The 17673-nt window shown below is 36.3% G+C and overlaps 1 protein-coding gene across 4 annotated transcripts in view; it reads left to right on the top strand.

The window, feature by feature from the left end:
• The window catches only part of LOC150102972 (transmembrane channel-like protein 7), a 482602-nt gene that overhangs the window by 336218 nt on the left and 128711 nt on the right, over positions 1-17673 (top strand). For all 4 annotated transcript variants that reach the window (XM_090398586.1, XM_090398588.1, XM_090398587.1 and 1 more), the window contains exon 12: positions 15078-15274. In XM_090398586.1, the coding sequence (XP_090254712.1) occupies positions 15078-15274 (197 nt within the window). The remainder of the gene's footprint in view (positions 1-15077; positions 15275-17673) is intronic.

Raw genomic sequence — 17673 nt, forward strand, 5'->3', positions numbered from 1 at the left:
AGTTTTTTGTTTAATAAGACTTCCATCCAAAGGAATTTTCTTTTCAGTTCATCTTCTTTCCAAATCATTAGAGATTTCTTCATTTTTCTCTTAGAAAATTGCGTACACGAGCAACGAGCTTTGCACGTTTATGTTCATTGTGTTTGATTGTGAATTGTTGATTCATTTAAATTCAAAGTCCTTACAACAACTGGTTTTTCTCCATTTTTCAACCGATTCATGATTTTAATTTTTTTTCTTCGAGAGAAATTTTCTTTTCAATATTCATTTTTTTTCCCTTTCAATGCAATTTGTGGCCATTACTATAAATATATTTTTTTTACATAAAAAAGCATTACATATTAATTATGTATGTAACTCACCAGAAAATAAAGTGCTCAGCTTGAGATAACACACTTATGATTTTTTAATGCGCTTTCCTGGCAGAATCAAAGACAATTTTCAACAATAAACGCTTTATACGGTATACAATTGACATACATGCATGCTAAAGGGTGTTTCCCCTAATATAAATTTGCTACTTATAACTACCTGCGCAATACGGGCAGACACAAATTTAACGAAGATAAAATTTGATTTTTAAGTCGCGCGGTGAAAAATGTATGAAAAGATAAAGGGTTACTACTATTTGTAGACTGCATTATATTGAAACTGCTTGTATAAGTACCGTGTTATACGAGGGTTACCTGTACTGGCAAAGAACACTTGTTTAGCTAATCTTTTCTCTCCCATTCTGTTTAAGTGGCCATACCATCTGAGATTAGCTCTGCTAACACATTCTTGAATGCTAACAATGGCAAGTTCTTTCCTAATATCCTAGTTTTTAATATGATATTGCCATTGATGCCATTTATTCACACCCCTAATCTTTCTCAGGACTCTCATATCTGTGGTCTCCAGTTTTTGATAAAGAGTTTTATTTCTAACCTATCGCTCATATCCATAAGTTAAAATTGTTTTGAACAGCATCTTGTATACAGCTACTTTAGTGTTTTGACTAATCTCTTTCTTATTTCATATAAATTTATTCAGTTGACTTCCTACCATACCAGCTTTGCCAATTATGCTGTCGATTTCCAAATTTAATTTGCCATCTTCACAAAAAATTCATGAAATCACTAAAACAAATAAAAATATGAGAGAATGTTTCTTGAATCTGTCTTTGCTGTTGCAAACTACCCTAACCTCAACAAATATGTTGCATTAAATTGGTTCTCTGTGAAACTCTCATCCACAGACAGTAAGCTCAACAGCCAAGAATACTCAGTCAAGTCCACTAGGTGGTGCAATTTAGGAATATAAGCCCACTTTCATTTTTTGCCTCAATCTCATTTACTCATGTAGTGTGCTTGCACATATCCACTAGCATACTGCTTCTCCTGATGATACTAATTAACTTTGGAAATATTAAAATCAATATTAAATCTATTTAGTTCTTATATTTTTAGAATACAGAACATAATTTCCTAAATTAATAATAAGCACATATTTTAGTTGTTTTTTTTTTTAATTGTAAATTATCTAATGCAGTTACCTTGTAAAATGATCAGTTTTAAAAAAAAAATTAGCTATATTACATAATTCAATTAATGCTGTTCAGAAGAGAGCAGTTCAGTTGATTGATGACCCTACTTTCATAGAGTCTCTTCAGCCACTCTCTCATTGACAGTCATTTCTCCATTATCTCTTTTCTGCAGATATTTCTATCAGTGTTGTTCAATGTTGTTCCACCCCCACCCCCATATCTCTTTAAACATACAGCAAACAAACATTATTTTGCAGTTGAACTGCTGGCTTACTGAAATGGAAACATAGATGGCATGCATTGGCAAATTAATACGAGTGTGGGTCGAGTAATTATTATGAGGAACTACAACTATGTGGACAGAGATTGGAAGTAAGAATGGTCACAGGGAAAAGAAAAAGCAGAATTTATATAGCTGCTGAAAGATAATTACCACAGACAATATGCAGTAGAAAGGAAATCAGGTTTAACTACCGTACCGGTCTGGAGTATATATGTCCATAATTACTTGAATGCGAAGTGTCAATAAAATCAATATAATCTTTGGATATTATAGAAAAATTATATGGATACAAAGTGTATATTTTTGATATATTGGATCAGTGTGGCCAGTTAAGTCTGCTGAATCTGCTCAGAGTATCAGAGAGCTTAGCAGTAACCAATGTAGCCACACTGTCTCCATTTGGGGAAAGTAGGCCATATGGTCTTGACCTGGGAGATTGCAACACATGCACAATTTTCCGTTAAGAATGGGTATGTGGAATTACAAAGCAGGTGATGATTGCAAACTGAGGATTTCAGAAATACACTGAATTTCAAACCAGCATCTTCAAAGCACAGCTGTGGTAAGTCACACCCAGTATTCAATTAGATGCTGTAGAAAGTTCAGAAGTGTAACTGCAAAGCAATTAATGTGTGCTAACTATCAAAATATATTCTCTAGTGGATAGATTAAGAAAACAAAGTTCATTCAGAGAAGTCAAAGTCTTAGAATGACTGTCTCTCAGATCTTAGGCAAATAATGCAGTCATATTATTGGGGTTGGGGGGGGGGGCGTTTCATAGTCGATTCTAAAAATAGTTCCTCAGACCTGTAGCAACTGCTTTGCTTCACAGTTGTCTTCTTGTAGTCTCTATGCTTCATAATTGTCTTCCAGTGTGAAGGAGTATGATCTGGTAGAACGATGTGATAGAACTTTCTGCTGTCCTTGACATCGTGATACTACAAAATATCATGCATCAATATCAAATAAATATAAGGACAACCTCAGCTCTGACCACAACCCAGTTTTACTCTACCTGGGGTCACAACATGAAAATATCCTAGATCAGATCCCAACCATCAAATGAAGTTTTATCATCTGTTGGCCCAGATCAATGAACTCAAATGAATGAAAATGAAAAAATGATGAACTCAAAGGAAAAATCAGCGACTGAGTTTTGAGCTTTAAAAGCAAATAACAGCTGCCACTGCAGATGTGCCATGCACAATCTTCAACCAACTTCCAGGTGAGATTAAAAACTCAGTCTGTGAAAAGAACAGAGCCAGGTGCCAATTCCACAGAACATTGACCCCAGAGCATCAATAAGCACTCGGTAAGGCTACAAAGGAAGTTTGATATGTGCTTTAAAACTATTGAAATCAACAGTGGGAGACAAAACTTCACTCTTTAAAAACAGAGGACTAGACACTATGGAAAATTATCAAAGCTCTACTCACAGACTGTAAACACTTCGCAAAAGTCTATTGTGAAGTGGTCTGATTTACTGTGGCATAGACAAAGTTGAAGCTCTTGCCAACAGCCTAGAGAAGCAGTGTAGTCCAAACTACACCCACCCAGAAATACTTATGACATCTCAGAACCGATTGGTAGAATTTTCAAGAAGTATCATCTCATTCCCATATATTTTCTGATCAACAAAATTTCTCATCTGTTGCCATCTACAAAAGACAAACTGGTACCTCTATCACTAGCTGGCATTTACCAGATACCTTATGAATCTAATCTAACATACTTTGGACAAACAGGCCATTCTGTAGAAAAAAGAATTAAAGAACATCAGTATTGTATCGAATACATGAAACCTCAAAATCTGGTCTGGCACAACATAGTATTGATACGAAACACAATATCCAGTGGGATAAAGCCATCTTCTCCATAGATGGAGGTTTAAATATGAATGCCTTTTCAAAGAAAGTTGTGAGTCCCTGTTATATCGGCCAAATCTGAATCGGAACAATTATCTCTCTCTCTCTTCCAAACATTTGTTAGATTTTTATCTTATGTAACCATCAAAAATAGTTGTTTAATAATATTTTTAATAATACTATTTATTAATACTAATTTCTAGCACATGGCAATAGTTTTTAATTGGTAAACCACCGACTGCTGTATGTACTTTGTAATCCTGTTCTTTGGATAGCTTGTTTCTACACACTGATGATGTATGGTTATTTTCAGTAAGAAATATATGTACTTTCATTTCATTAAAGTTAATTACTATGGTTCTCATGTAATTTATTATTTTTAATCATGCCACAGATACCTTTAAAGATTAGATTTATAAGGAATAGTTTGCATTTCATTGAAAAGGTAAAGGGTATAAATATAGAACCTTCAGACATCTTGCCAAGTTTCAATATAGTTAGTCTCTTCACCAGTGTACCCAGAAATGACACATTGGATCTACTTGGAAATCTTTTCTCACTGGACACTGTAGGACTTTACAAACACTGCATGGAAAACACCTTTTTCATTTTTCAAGACAAATATTGGGAACAAAAAGAAGGACTTGCTATGGGTTCCCCCCCCCCCATCTTCAGCTCTAGCCAACCTATTTATGGAAAATCTCAAAACAAATGCATTAAAAATCTATCAAAAAAGACCAAAAGTTTGGCTACATTATGTCGATGCTTTTTCATTATTATTATTATTATTACGAGACACCTCCAGGGAGTCCAAAGACTTATCGAGGGAGGACACCTGCTCTACAGCTCTGTCTCCGCCATTCAATCCACCAACTACACCAATGGCATCTACCACCAACACTAGTATTTCCACAGACAATCACAAACATCCATGCCCATGGCAAGATTCGAACCCACAGCCTTTTGACTGGAGAGCAGATACGCTAACCACTCGGCCAGCTAGGCTGATTTATTTGGCTGGGAACAGTAGATGAGCTGATTGCTTCTAAAGATTATTTAAACAACTTGCATCCTAATATAAAATTCACTATTGAACTAGAACAGCACAAAAAATTACCTTTCCTAGATATCCTTGTTGAAGTAAACAAAGAGGAAAAAAGATTATCCTTCTCCGTATACAGAAAACCCACCACAACAGGAAGATTTTTAAATGCTACTTCACACCACCATCCATTGCAAAAAATAGACATAATTAACACTTTGCGAGACAGGGCATACAATATATCTAGCACACCAATTAAAAGAAATGAAGAATTACACTACCTGGCACAGAACCTCGTGCTTAATGGTTTCGAACCTAAGATAATCAAAAAAAATTCTTAATACAGCTCCTGCAACTCCCATACTTAAACAAGATTTCAAGAATGCAGTTACACTACCGTACATCAAAAATGTCATGGACAAAGTGGCTATGATGCTCTGTGAGTACAACATAAAAGTGGCATTTCTACCTTTACAAAAAATATCAAGATTCTTACATCCACCAAAACTGCCACATCACCCCATGAAAAAAACCAGGTGTCTGAGATTCATTGCTCTTATGGCATTTGTTATGTAGGCCAGATAGGAAGATCAGGAGAGATCCACATGTGAAAGACATTGAAAAAAGAAGGGAGCACAAATCAGGTTTAGCATTCCACACAGCCACTACTGGCCATCAAGTACTCTGGTAACAGACAAACGTGTCATATATTGATAATAATTGTTTCATAAGAAAATTTAAAGAAGTCGCACAAATGCTTAGGATCCCTACACAGTGCAATAAAAATCAAGGCTTGATTTTACATCAAGTGTGGTCTGCCTTCGTCAAAAATTTAATTGCCACGGACCTAGGATATAGCATATGTGAACAACAGAACGTGACAACAACTAGCTTTGTTCCAGCATGCATACAGTAACGAATATATCATTTGTATTCTGGATTCTCAATTATTTAGCAGTTGTGAAATTATTAAAAACATCTAATATGTGTAATTAATTGTCAATAAGCTTTTGTTGTGTAAAACTTTTATGTACCATTACCTCTGATGATATAAGTCTTACGACGCACGAAACTTGTCAGGTTTTTTAATTGTTTATTTTTAATAAGCTCTTTATATTAATATGTGGTCTCAACACCGAAAACTATCTACAGATGTTGTGTTGATAGTTATTTTCATTGCAGATCATTTTGGATGGTTTCCTTTCATTAGATTTTTCAATCAGTACTAGAGTACCCTAGCTCTCTGTGTTTTCACCTACACTCTTTCTCCTGTATATCAATGATTTCTTCACTCTGACATCCAATCATATTCATAGCTTTGCTGGTGACAGTACCAGTGGCGGTTCATGGCTTGAAATCGTTGGGGTACTGCAACTTTCGAAATATGCATACACACTGTAAGTACAGTGCATACGTGTTTGGATAAAATATCAAAATTATGGTAAAAATTTTTTAAAAAATTAAACATGAAAAAAATATTGTTTATTATCGATTATACAGTTTGGTATAATTCAAAATTACTTAAAAATAAAATATATGCTTCTTGTTTTGTTTCTTGAAAAAATATTGTTTATTATCAATAAAATTATAATTCAAAATAGTATAATTCAAAATTACTTAAAAATTACTATAACAAATGTTATGTCTTTAATTGTAATGTTTAAATATTTAAAGAGATGGAGTAAACACAATAATCACTATGAACACTCTACTACTGGCGTAAACTGCATATAAAGAACAGTGGAACTGCACGATGAACAGTGCTGCATTACGTTAATAACTCGCATCTCACTATGACATGAATATGCTTCTTCACATAGCAATATGACACCATGGAAAACACAGTGCCGCTAGCATCCTTCACCCTCCTTAGTGCTACAAGATGGATTTTTCTTATTTTTTTTGCAAAATAAGAGAATTGTATAGGATTGTTGATGATAAAATTAAATATTACAAGCAAATATAAATAAATTAATAAATATATTTATATATCGAGAAAAATTGGGGGTGCTTCAGTTCTGCAGTGCCTATGCACGAGCCGCTCCTGGACAGTACTCTCCATTTCTCTTTTTCAATCTCAAAACTTGTAGTGCTCAGGTAATTCAGGCTTCAGGATCTTCTATAGGTGATCTCCTTTGCCAATCTAATTAGTGAATATTACATAGTGACTTTTGATGCCACCAAAATGCAGCGCTATTGTATTTCTTGGATAAAGGATAATGCTTCACTCTCCTCAGCTTTAGACAATATTTTGCTTGCAAACCAGAATCAGTTTTCTCTTCTTGGTTGACTTTCACATCTAGCCTATCCTAGTATAAACATATTATTTCTATAAGCAATCTCTACAGCCTCCACAGAGCTTGGTATTCTTTTTCATTCTAAATTAGTACTAATCTCTCCCACTCAACTCCTGACACTTTATAAATCTCAAATGTGCCAAACTTAGAATATTGGTATCACATTTGGAGCAGTGCACCCATAACCTCGCTTAGAAAGCTTGATTATATTTAGAAGAGAGCTATTTGCTTAACCGATGATCTCCCACCCTACAGTTCTTTCTCATATCTGTTGCTACATTATGTCTTCTCTATTTCCATGGACACTTCTCCACCATACTGTCCACTACATCTCTCCACTTTCCCCAACTTATGTATGAACTCACACAGCTTCTAATCAACATCCCCATATACAGTACAGCTCCAAACTTATCAAACCAACTTCTCATTCTTCTCCTTCACTCACTTCTTTGGAATAGTTTTTCCCAGACTGTTTACCCCAATGGTTACAATCTTCCACTCTTCAAGAAATACATTAACAGCTTCCTTTCTTCTCTTTAACCACTTGCTGCATTATTGTGTTATAAATCTTGAGGCATCTCATATGTAGGATTAATATTAAAAAATAAAAGATAATAAAAAGATGCTATTGTATATCTCTGTATGCAGAGATATACAATATTATTCAGTTTAAAGCAAAGAATATTATTATTATTATTATTATTATCCAGGCCTCCATGGAGTCAAAAGACTCATCGTGGTAGGTCGTTCTTAGGAAACACAAAGTTTATCATACCACTCCTTGAACTCATTGACCGTTCTTGCTCTAACCACTCTCTCAGGCAATGCATTCCACAGTTCAACCACCCTCCATTCAAAAAAACTACTCCTCATCCTCTTGCTCACAGCTTCCTTTTGTAAATTCCAGGGATGGCCCCTTGTCATTGCTCCTTCCCACTGTTCCACCAAGTGAAAGAACTCCCCAGTGTCCACTCTGTAACTGCCTGTCAATTTAAAGGTCTCGATCATATCACCTCTCCTTCTTCTATCCACCAAACTCTGCAGTCCATATTCCCTCAGTCGATCCTCTTAACTGACATTGTACAGTCCTGACACAATCTTTGTTATCCGCCTCTGTACCCTTTCCACAGTTAATTTATCCCATTCAAATCCTGGGGACAAAATTTGAGAACAATAGTCTAAATGTGGTCTGATTAGGGTTTTACAATTTAATGATGACTCTTTTATCTCTGCAGGTTAGCATCCTTCTCATTATTGCAACAATCCTCTGGGTTTCCTTCACCACCTTTGCAATATGCTCCCTGAATTTCAGTTTTCTATCAATCATCATCCCTAGATCTCTTGTCTCCTCTTCTTCATCCAGTATAGTTCATTCAATCGAGTATGCATCCTCCCATCGATGGATCCCAAACTTCAAGACTTTACATTTTGCTGCATTAAACCGATACCACCCAATCATCTTCCACACACATCTGCACTTTACTGATAACCCGTGCCAGCTTCACATCATCTGCAAACAACTGAATATCCCCTTGCAATCCATTGACAATGTCATTGATATAAAGGTTGAACAATGCAGGTCCCAGTATTGAGCCCTGTGGAACTCCATTTGTAACTTTCTGCTTCCTTGATATTGCCCCACCATACACAACTCTCTGGTACCTATCAGACAGCCAATTCTGAATCCATTTAACTAACCCGACATTTAAGCCCATATGCTGCAACTTAAATATCAGCTTATCATGTGGCACCCTGTCAAACGGGTTTGCAAAATCCAAAAAAATGGCAGTATATACACCTCTGTCCAAAAAAAAACTGAACTTTTTATTGAAAATAAAACACAGGCCAATTATAATTATTCAAATCATTTATTTCAATCAATATACTCTCCCTCAGCTTAGATACAGCATTTGGCACAGTCAATTAATTCGTTAAATGAGTTTTTTATATCGGCATTTGGGATATTGTTGAGGATCGTGGTTACTGCCGCTTGAACGTTTTCAATGGTGTTGTATCGCTTTCCTTTCATCAGCAAATGAAGTCAGGAGAAGAGATAGAAGTCACATGGTGCTAAATCAGGTGAATACGGCGAGTGATCCAACACACAAACTTGGTTTTTGCTCAAAAACTGTCTCATAATGTTCAAACAATGAGATGGTGCATTATCGTACAAAAGTGACCAGCTGCCTGCATCATGATATTAATGCTGTATGTGACGAATTCTTGCTATCAATCGCTTCAAAACTTCGAGATAAACTCACCAGTGACAGTTTGGCCAGGCGGAACGAATTCTTTGTGGATAATGGCCTTGGGATCATAGAAACAAATCAGTATTGTCTTTACTATTGACTTCTTCAAGCGACTTTTTTTTGGATGCCCCTCTTCTGGTGGTCTCCACTCAGCTGTAGCGCTTTGTTTCAGGCTCATACTCAAAACACCACATTTCGTCACCAGTAAGAATCTTTTCAAAGAAGTATGAGTCCTTACAAGTGGTTTTAATGAGGTCCTTGCAGTACAATTCGATACATTTTTTGGTCATTGGTCAACTTGTGGGGAACAAATCGTGAATTCAATTTACAAAGGCCCAAACTCTCAGTCAAAATGTTGTGCACAGTTGATTTTGGAATCCACAATTGATCTTCAATCAATCTCATGGACGATTTAGGGTTTTCTTTGATGAAATCATGCACTTTTTGGATGTTAACTTCGCTCAGTCCAGTTTTTGGATGGCTCTGCTTTTCGTCGTCCTCAAGTGTCTCACAATCACTTTGAAATCACTTAAACCACTCGTAAACTTGAGTATGGGATAAGCATTCATCACTGTATGCTTTTTGAAACATTTGATGCGTTTCAGTAAAACTTTTACCAAGTTTAACACAAAAGTCAATCGCAGCTCTCTGTTTGAAACTCATTTTCCGACCGTTCGTCAAAACACATGTCACTCTTGGCACTATAACTCGGCTTCTAATGAAACAAATGTCATAAACAGTTGACACAACACTAATGAAGGTTGCTGCTTTCAACAACAAAAAGATACAAACAGATGGCGCCACTAACTTCTATTTTTGAAAAGCTTGATTTCATTTTGGACAGAGAGCATACCTTTCTCTCATCAACTGCTCTTGTCACTTTATTATAAAAGGCAATCATATCATTAAAGCATTCATATTTACGAATTTAGGGACACAAAACACACGTGTTGAAATGATTATTTTACTTATTATTAATAAAATAGCACTTGACGTTTCAACCCCTGTATTGAGGTCATGATCAGAAAGATACATGTGTATAGGAAACCAAGCTACATGTTCTTGCACTCTATAAAGGTAAATTAAATCTGCGCTGTTAATTAAGTGATAAAAATATATAAAAATTAAATAAAATAATTTTTTAAAAATAAATAAAAAATAATAATAATAATAAAAATAATAAATAATTAATAAATAAAAACTACAATAAACTCTGCTAAAGTCCTCCTTTACTAAGATTCTTCTGGATCTGTGTAGTTCAGATTGTTATACTAAGATTTTCTTCTGGACTTGTACAGTTCAAGTTGCTATTGAATGTTAAGGAGAAAAAAAAAACACTTCACCAAGTCTTCTTGTATTGAGATTTTTCTTTGGCTTGTTCTGGTTGCTATAAAGGTTGCAAATGGGTCTTCCACATTTTCTTGAAATTATTAGGCCATCATTTTTGTTCAGATTTGGATTATGTTTGAGCATTGAGCATTTCACATGCTTCTTTAAATTTCCTCTCGAACCAGGTTTTGGTGTGGTATAGGGACTTGGTACCTTTCTAGTCACTTCTGTGGTATGTTTGGAGTGCATGGTGAGAAAGGCTGATTTTTCCAAAATGGAGGTATTTAATGTTTCGTTGGTGTTCGTCCTTCCTAATTGGAATGGTTCGCCCTGTTTCCCCCTATGCATGGTTAGGTTACATGTGCATTGTATTTTGTAAATCCCTGGGTGGGCTAGGTGTGGAAGAACTGAGTAGGTGTCGTAATTTTGTTGGGAGTTTAAAGGTGGTTTTGATGTTGTATTTGTGTAGTGTTGTCTATTTTTTTCGGAAACGCCTCTAATATAAGGTATGGCAATAGCATTCTTGAAATCTTTTTTTTTTGTTTTTAGTGGTATCATTGTGGAGGATCTTGTGAGTAGTTTTTTTTTACTGTATCCATTTTTTATAAATGTAAGGTTGATGATCTTGTATTCCTGGTTTAGAGCTTGTTCATTTGAACAAATAGTTTGAGCTCTGCGTTTAAGGATGCTTATTACCCCTAGTTTTTGTGTTGGGTGGTGATAAGAATTTTTGTGTATGTACTGGCCTGTGTGTGTAGGTTTGCGGTAGACTGAGAAGGAGAGACAGCCTGAGGAAAGATGTGATGAGTCTGTCTAGGAATGGAAGAGAGTTGTTTTTTCTATTTCAATGGTGAATTGGATACATTTGTATTGTTTGTTCAGGTGGCTAAGGAATGTATTTAGTGCTTCGCGACCATGGGGCCAAATGGCGAAAACATCGCCGACATATCTGAGCCAAATTTTGGGATTTAGGCACACTGATTCTAGAGCTCATTACTCAAAGTCTTCCAGTGATGTTAGCTTGGTCCACCTTTGCTACGAGTTGCCTGGTGTTGTACTACCTTACCTCAGTCCTGAAGATATTATCAGGTGCAAACTTTGTTTGCTCACACTTGGATAAAGGATTAAACTAAATTTATTATCTTCCATATAAAAGTTAGCTATTAGGGGGGGAAAGTGGTGAGCCCATGGCTGTATCTTCTTTTTGAAGGTAAAAATTGTTTTGTCACACGAAATATCCAGAGTGGAGTACGTTGGCAAAGAGGGCCATGATGTCGTGTGGAAATATGTTCTGAAGGAGCAAGATAGTATAATTGATTGGGACATGGTGAAAAAGGGAAGTTATGTCAAAGGTGACTAATAAATCTTGGTCATTGAGTGTAATGTTTTTAATTTTGTTTATGAAATGTTGTGTATTTTTTATGTAGGAAGGGGAATGACCTACCAATTCCTTGAGTGTTGCCACTAATTTTCTGGCTAAGTGGTAATGTGGGCTGTCGATTCCTTCAATGATTGGACATAGTGGTGTGTCTGTTTTGTGTGTTTTTGGCAGGCCATAAATTCTGGGTGCACTGACATAATGAGGTATTAGTTTTTTAGTTGTTTCTTCTGCCCATTTGTTAATAGATTTAATTAATTCAGTTGTTTTCTTTTTGATGCGTTTCGTGGGGTTGTAGTTTATCATTTTGTAGGTGTTGTGGTCCGATACCATTCCAAGAATGTGGAAGACCCGTTTGCAACCTTGATAGCAATCAGAACAAGCCAAAGAAAAACCTCAATCCAAGTCTTCTTGTATTGGTGAAGTGTTTATTTTTTTCCCCCTTAATAGCAACTTGAACTGTACAATTCCAGAAGAAAATCTTAGTATAACAATCTGAACTATACAAATCCAGAAGAATCTTAGTACAGGAGGACTTTAGCAGAGTTTATTGTAGTTTTTATTTATTTTATTTATTAATTATTTTTATTTATTTATTTATTTATTTATTTTAAAAAAATTATTTATTTATTTATTTTTTTTTTCATTTTTATTTTCATTTTTTTTATCACTAGAGGTCAGGCTAAGAAAAAGAATAATTAACAGCATAGATTTAATTTACCTTTATAGAGTGCAAGAGCATGTAGCTTGGATTCCTGTACACATGTATCTTTCTGATGATGACCTCAATACAGGGATTGAAACGTCAAGTGTTCTTTTATTAATAATAAGTAAAATAATCATTTCAACACGTGTTTTGTGTCCCTAAATTCATAAAAATGAATGCTGAGCACCATGTAATCTTAAAAGAAAGAAAAAATATTACTAAAGCAAGAGCACCCCTTAACAAATCCATGTTAATTCTCACAGATAACATTACCCTCATCTGCCCAATGTTGTATATAGTCCCTCACTAATTTCTCCAAGACCTTAACAACTACTGATGATACACAAACTGGCCTATAATATGACACTTTCAGTCTGCTACTGCCCTTGTGCAGTGGTACTATCTTACCTTCCTTCCATTCCTTGGGTACCTTTCCTGCAGTCATACTTTTATTGAAGAGCCAGATCAACGGAGCTGTCAGTTCTTTAGCACATTCTCTCAAAACCCGTGGTGACATACCATCCAGTCCCACAGCTTTACTGGTATCCAGAGTACTCAGTATTTGGAACACACACTCCTCTTGTACCTCTAAACCTTGAACCTGCCTTATCCTCTAGTATTGAACCTTCTTCTCCAGGATGAAATACTTCAATAAAGTGCTAATTGAACAACTCCACTATGTCCTCTGCATAAATCACTCTATTGTTTTTTTATCCATTTTTATTCCACAATGTTATTTTCCCACAATCATTTTTCCTCCTACTGGCCACATAGCTAAATTTTCCTAGGATTTTCTTTGGATCTTAGTGCCAATCTCTTCTCCTATTACAGTTTTGCCTTCCTCACTATACTGGTCACTCCTAGCCTGTGTCTTATATTCTTTGTATCTGCCCTCCATCCCTCTCCTTATATCTCCTCCATAATCTCTTTTTCACCTGCAGTTCCTCTTTGATATTGTTTGTGATCCAGTTTACCCCAAATTGTATCCACTTATTCACTTTGGGAATATAGCTTACTGTTGCCACTAACAAATATTCCTTCACCATTTCCCAAGCACTAATGATATTCTAGCCTTCTATTTCTGTCCTCCACAGAATGCATTTGCCCTAAGTTGATACCTAAGACTATTATAATCGCCTACCTTATAATTCCACATATGTTCCCTTTTCTTTGATACACCTGCATGTTTATTCATTTTCCAAGTCAAAACCACATGGTCACTCTCTCCAACAGGTGGGAGAGATGTCATCTCACTTATTATACTCTTCTGATGCTATGACCAAATCCAAAACTCTTGAACCTCTTGTTTTCTCTGTTGCATGTTGCCTAAGCCATTTGCCCCTCAAGAATTCTAGAAATTCCATCCTTTATTACTACATGCATTTTCCTCTTCCCAGTTTGTACTACTGTAATTAAGATCTCCCATAACAATTAAATCTTCTTGCACTTGCCAAGCTCAACTGCCTGAACATATTCTGCTCCCCACCCTGTGTGTTCCCAGGTTTGTAGCAACACCCTGCTAAATATCCTGTCTTGGTCACTTCTACCTCACACCATATGCTTTCAAACCATTAGTGTCACTGCCTTCCAAAGCCTCCACTCTTAGAAGACATAAGTCGTCACTTATCATAAGCAGTATTCCACCACCACCACGTTTTCCTTTCCTATCCTGCCAAAAAAAAATGCTGTGCTTTGCTACTTCAATTCCTGTTATTATATCATCCTCCGTCAACTGTGTCTCAGAGATCCCAATAATCTTTGGCCAGGCTCATGCTATCAGCACCACCAATTCATCTCCTTTATTTCAGATACTCCTGGCATTAGTATAAAGCATAAAAATATCACAGCTACTCTACCTACCATTGTCCCCTCTCGACCCCACTGGACTCAGTGTTACCTGATGTCATCCCCCTTCCACCAAACACCCATTCCCACAAGAGGCCACCCCCCAAGTGGGTAGGCCGTCCAATATTCTAGCATTTAATATCAAAAGTTTAAACAAATTAAGTATAAAAATTTTATTTTATTCTCATGCATTTTTGACAACATAAATAATGCAATATAATTTAACTTTTTTTTTTTCAATTTAAGGATGGGTTTTCTCAACCAGATCATATTAAAAAACAGTGATATTCAGTTATAAATTTCTTAAATAGTCACAGACCAAACTAAAACATCATTTCCAGAGCATCTGGCGCTTAAAAAAAAAAAATTTTGTTATTGTGAGAAGGTATCCAATGTGTGAATAGCAGATGAACTTGGTGTGTTGTATGTGCATGTGAATTATGAATGTGCAATCATATATTGGACAACAGCAAACTTTTTTATAATACCAATCATAATTATTAACTGTATAAGTACATAAAGGTGAAAAGAATTTAAAATATTATTTTATATTTGCAGTGTTGGGAAACATCCCTAGGTGAAGAATTCTACCGTCTTCTTGTAATAGACTTTATCTTTGTCTTGGTTCTCTATACTGTTGTTGGAGAGCTACTACACAGGCTAGTTTATCAGTGCTGTTTCAAGTGGATAGGCCGTCCAAAGTTCAGCATTGCTTACAATACTTTAAATGTCATTTACATGCAGACATTATCTTGGTATGTATAAATTTTATTTAGTATATTACATTAAAGTATAAACCATTGCTTCCCAAACTTATGTAAAGGCCCCTTTGGAAAAATTAAAATATTTCACAGCCCCTATTGAAAAAAAAAAAATCATAATACAGACATATATTATTATAATATTTATTGTATTAATTGTATTGCAAAAATCAAATGCAAATATTACATTTTTAGCATCTTACATACATTTGACATGGCACACTTAATCTTAAAACATTTCAAATTTGTTTTCATTATTTCACGGTCCCCCTCAACAAAACTAACGGCCCCAAAAGGGGGGTACCATGGCCCACAGTTTGTAAAGCACTGGTATACACTATATGAAGGAGGGCCATAATCGCAAATGACATTATGCGCAGGTTATGCGGACGGCGTGGTGTGGAATTCGTGGACGTGTGGAATGAGTTTGATGGGTGAAAGGACTTATACAAGATGGATGGCCTGCATTTGAATGGACTTGGTGTGCGGAGACTGGAAAAAGTGTTGCTGAATGAAGTGAAAATGGATGTGCAGAACCAGGGAAACTAGAACTACCAAGGAGGGGGGGAAGTGGATATCCAGACATCAGTGAGACAGTTGAGTGTAAAAATGTATATAATGTACCTGAGCCAGCACTAAGGACAAAAAATGGGAATGGGACATTTAGAATAACGCATCAAGATAGGGGTGGGACAAAGGGATCACTGCAATTCATGTATACTAATGCCAGGAGTATTAGGAACAAGAAGGAAGAATTTTTGGCCTTGATTGGCTCTTCCTGGCCACAGGTTATTGGCATTAGTGAAACATGGCTGACGGAAGATGATATAGTTAGTGGGATAGAATGTGTAGGTTATAGTATGTTTAGGAGGGACAGAGAGAATAAAATTGGGGGAGGGGTGTTATTGATGATAGCTGATGAACTGCAGCCAAGGAGAATTGAAGTATTGCAGGATAGTGAAAGGAGCTCATTTGAGGCTATTTGGTGTGAGATTGACACTGGCAGAATAAAATATACAGTTGGGTGCTGCTATAGACCAGGTGATGGAATAGATGGTGGAGATGGTATGCATAAACAAATTGATGAAATGAGTGGAAGGAGGGTAATTATTATGGGGGATTTCAACTATGGTAACATTGATTGGAAGGAGGAGAGGACACATGTGAGGAAGGAAATGGATTTTATTCAATTATTAAGGGAGACAACTATCTGAAACAGCATGTAATTGAAAATACTAGGGGTGTGAGAGTGCTTGACCTGGTAATTGCATCTCAAAATTTGACTGTAATGAATATAACCATGTTGCCACCTATTGGTGAGAGTGATCATAAGGTCTTGACCTGGGAGGTGGCTAAAGGTGTGCAATTTGTGATTAAGACAGGGTATATGTGGAATTACCGTGCTGGCAAGTATGACAAGCTTAGGAGATTGCTTGGATCAGTGCCATGGCATGTACAACTGCAAGGGCTGGACGTCGATAGAGCATGGGAAGTGGTCAAAGAGCATTTACAGGAGGTTATGGCTGATTGTATACCTAAGGTCCGAATAGTGAAACAAGTAGGGGTTAAATGGATGAATAACACCATTAAGCTTGAGCTGCAAAAAAAGAAACAACTATGGAGGGAATTTAAAGAAAGGGGTGACCTGCAGGCACACGAACGGTATAAAGTGCAGGCCAGAAGGGTAACGAGTGTGGTAAAAACAGCAAAAGCCGATTATGAAAGGAAACTAGCTATGCAAACAAAAGAGAATCCCAAACAGTTCTTTCAATATGCTGCAAGCAAGAAAAAAACTGTACATGGCAAAATGATTTTAAGGAATGATGATGGTAAAGAGTTCACTGAACCAGTCGATATAGTGGAGTTACTGAGCGTGCACTTTGCAAAAGTATATCATCCAGGTGGTGACGTTGAAAAAATGAAGGAACCATTAGTTTATACGGGAATTGTGATGAATGAAGTGGAGGTGAATAGTCTATTACAGAACCTTAATGTGAATACATCTGTGGGATTGGATGGTATACCGGCACGGTCTTGCATGAAGCGGCTAAGGAATTATCTGTGCCCTTGACCATGTTGTTTAATCTGAGTCTCGGGTCTGGCTTAGTCCCGAAGGTGTGGAAAGAGGGGAAAATAGTTTCACTGCATAAAGGAGGATCCAAGACTATGGTTGCAAATTACCGACCGATCAGCATATCAGGAGTCGTTGTCAAGGTCTTGGAGAAAGTAGTCAAGGGAAAAATACAGGAATGGATTGATGAAAATAAGATACTGTACAGAGGACAGCATGGCTTTGTGAAGGGTAGATCATGCCTCAGTTACTTGCTCAAGTTTTATAACACAGTGATGGCTGAACTAGATAAGGTAATGGGTTTACAGTGATACTGCTGGAC

The sequence above is a fragment of the Typopeltis vanoorti genome, chromosome 9 (genome assembly GCF_054136105.1).
Source record: "Typopeltis vanoorti isolate ZY-2024b chromosome 9, IOZ_Tvanoo_1.0, whole genome shotgun sequence".
Lineage (NCBI taxonomy): Eukaryota > Metazoa > Arthropoda > Arachnida > Uropygi > Thelyphonidae > Typopeltis > Typopeltis vanoorti.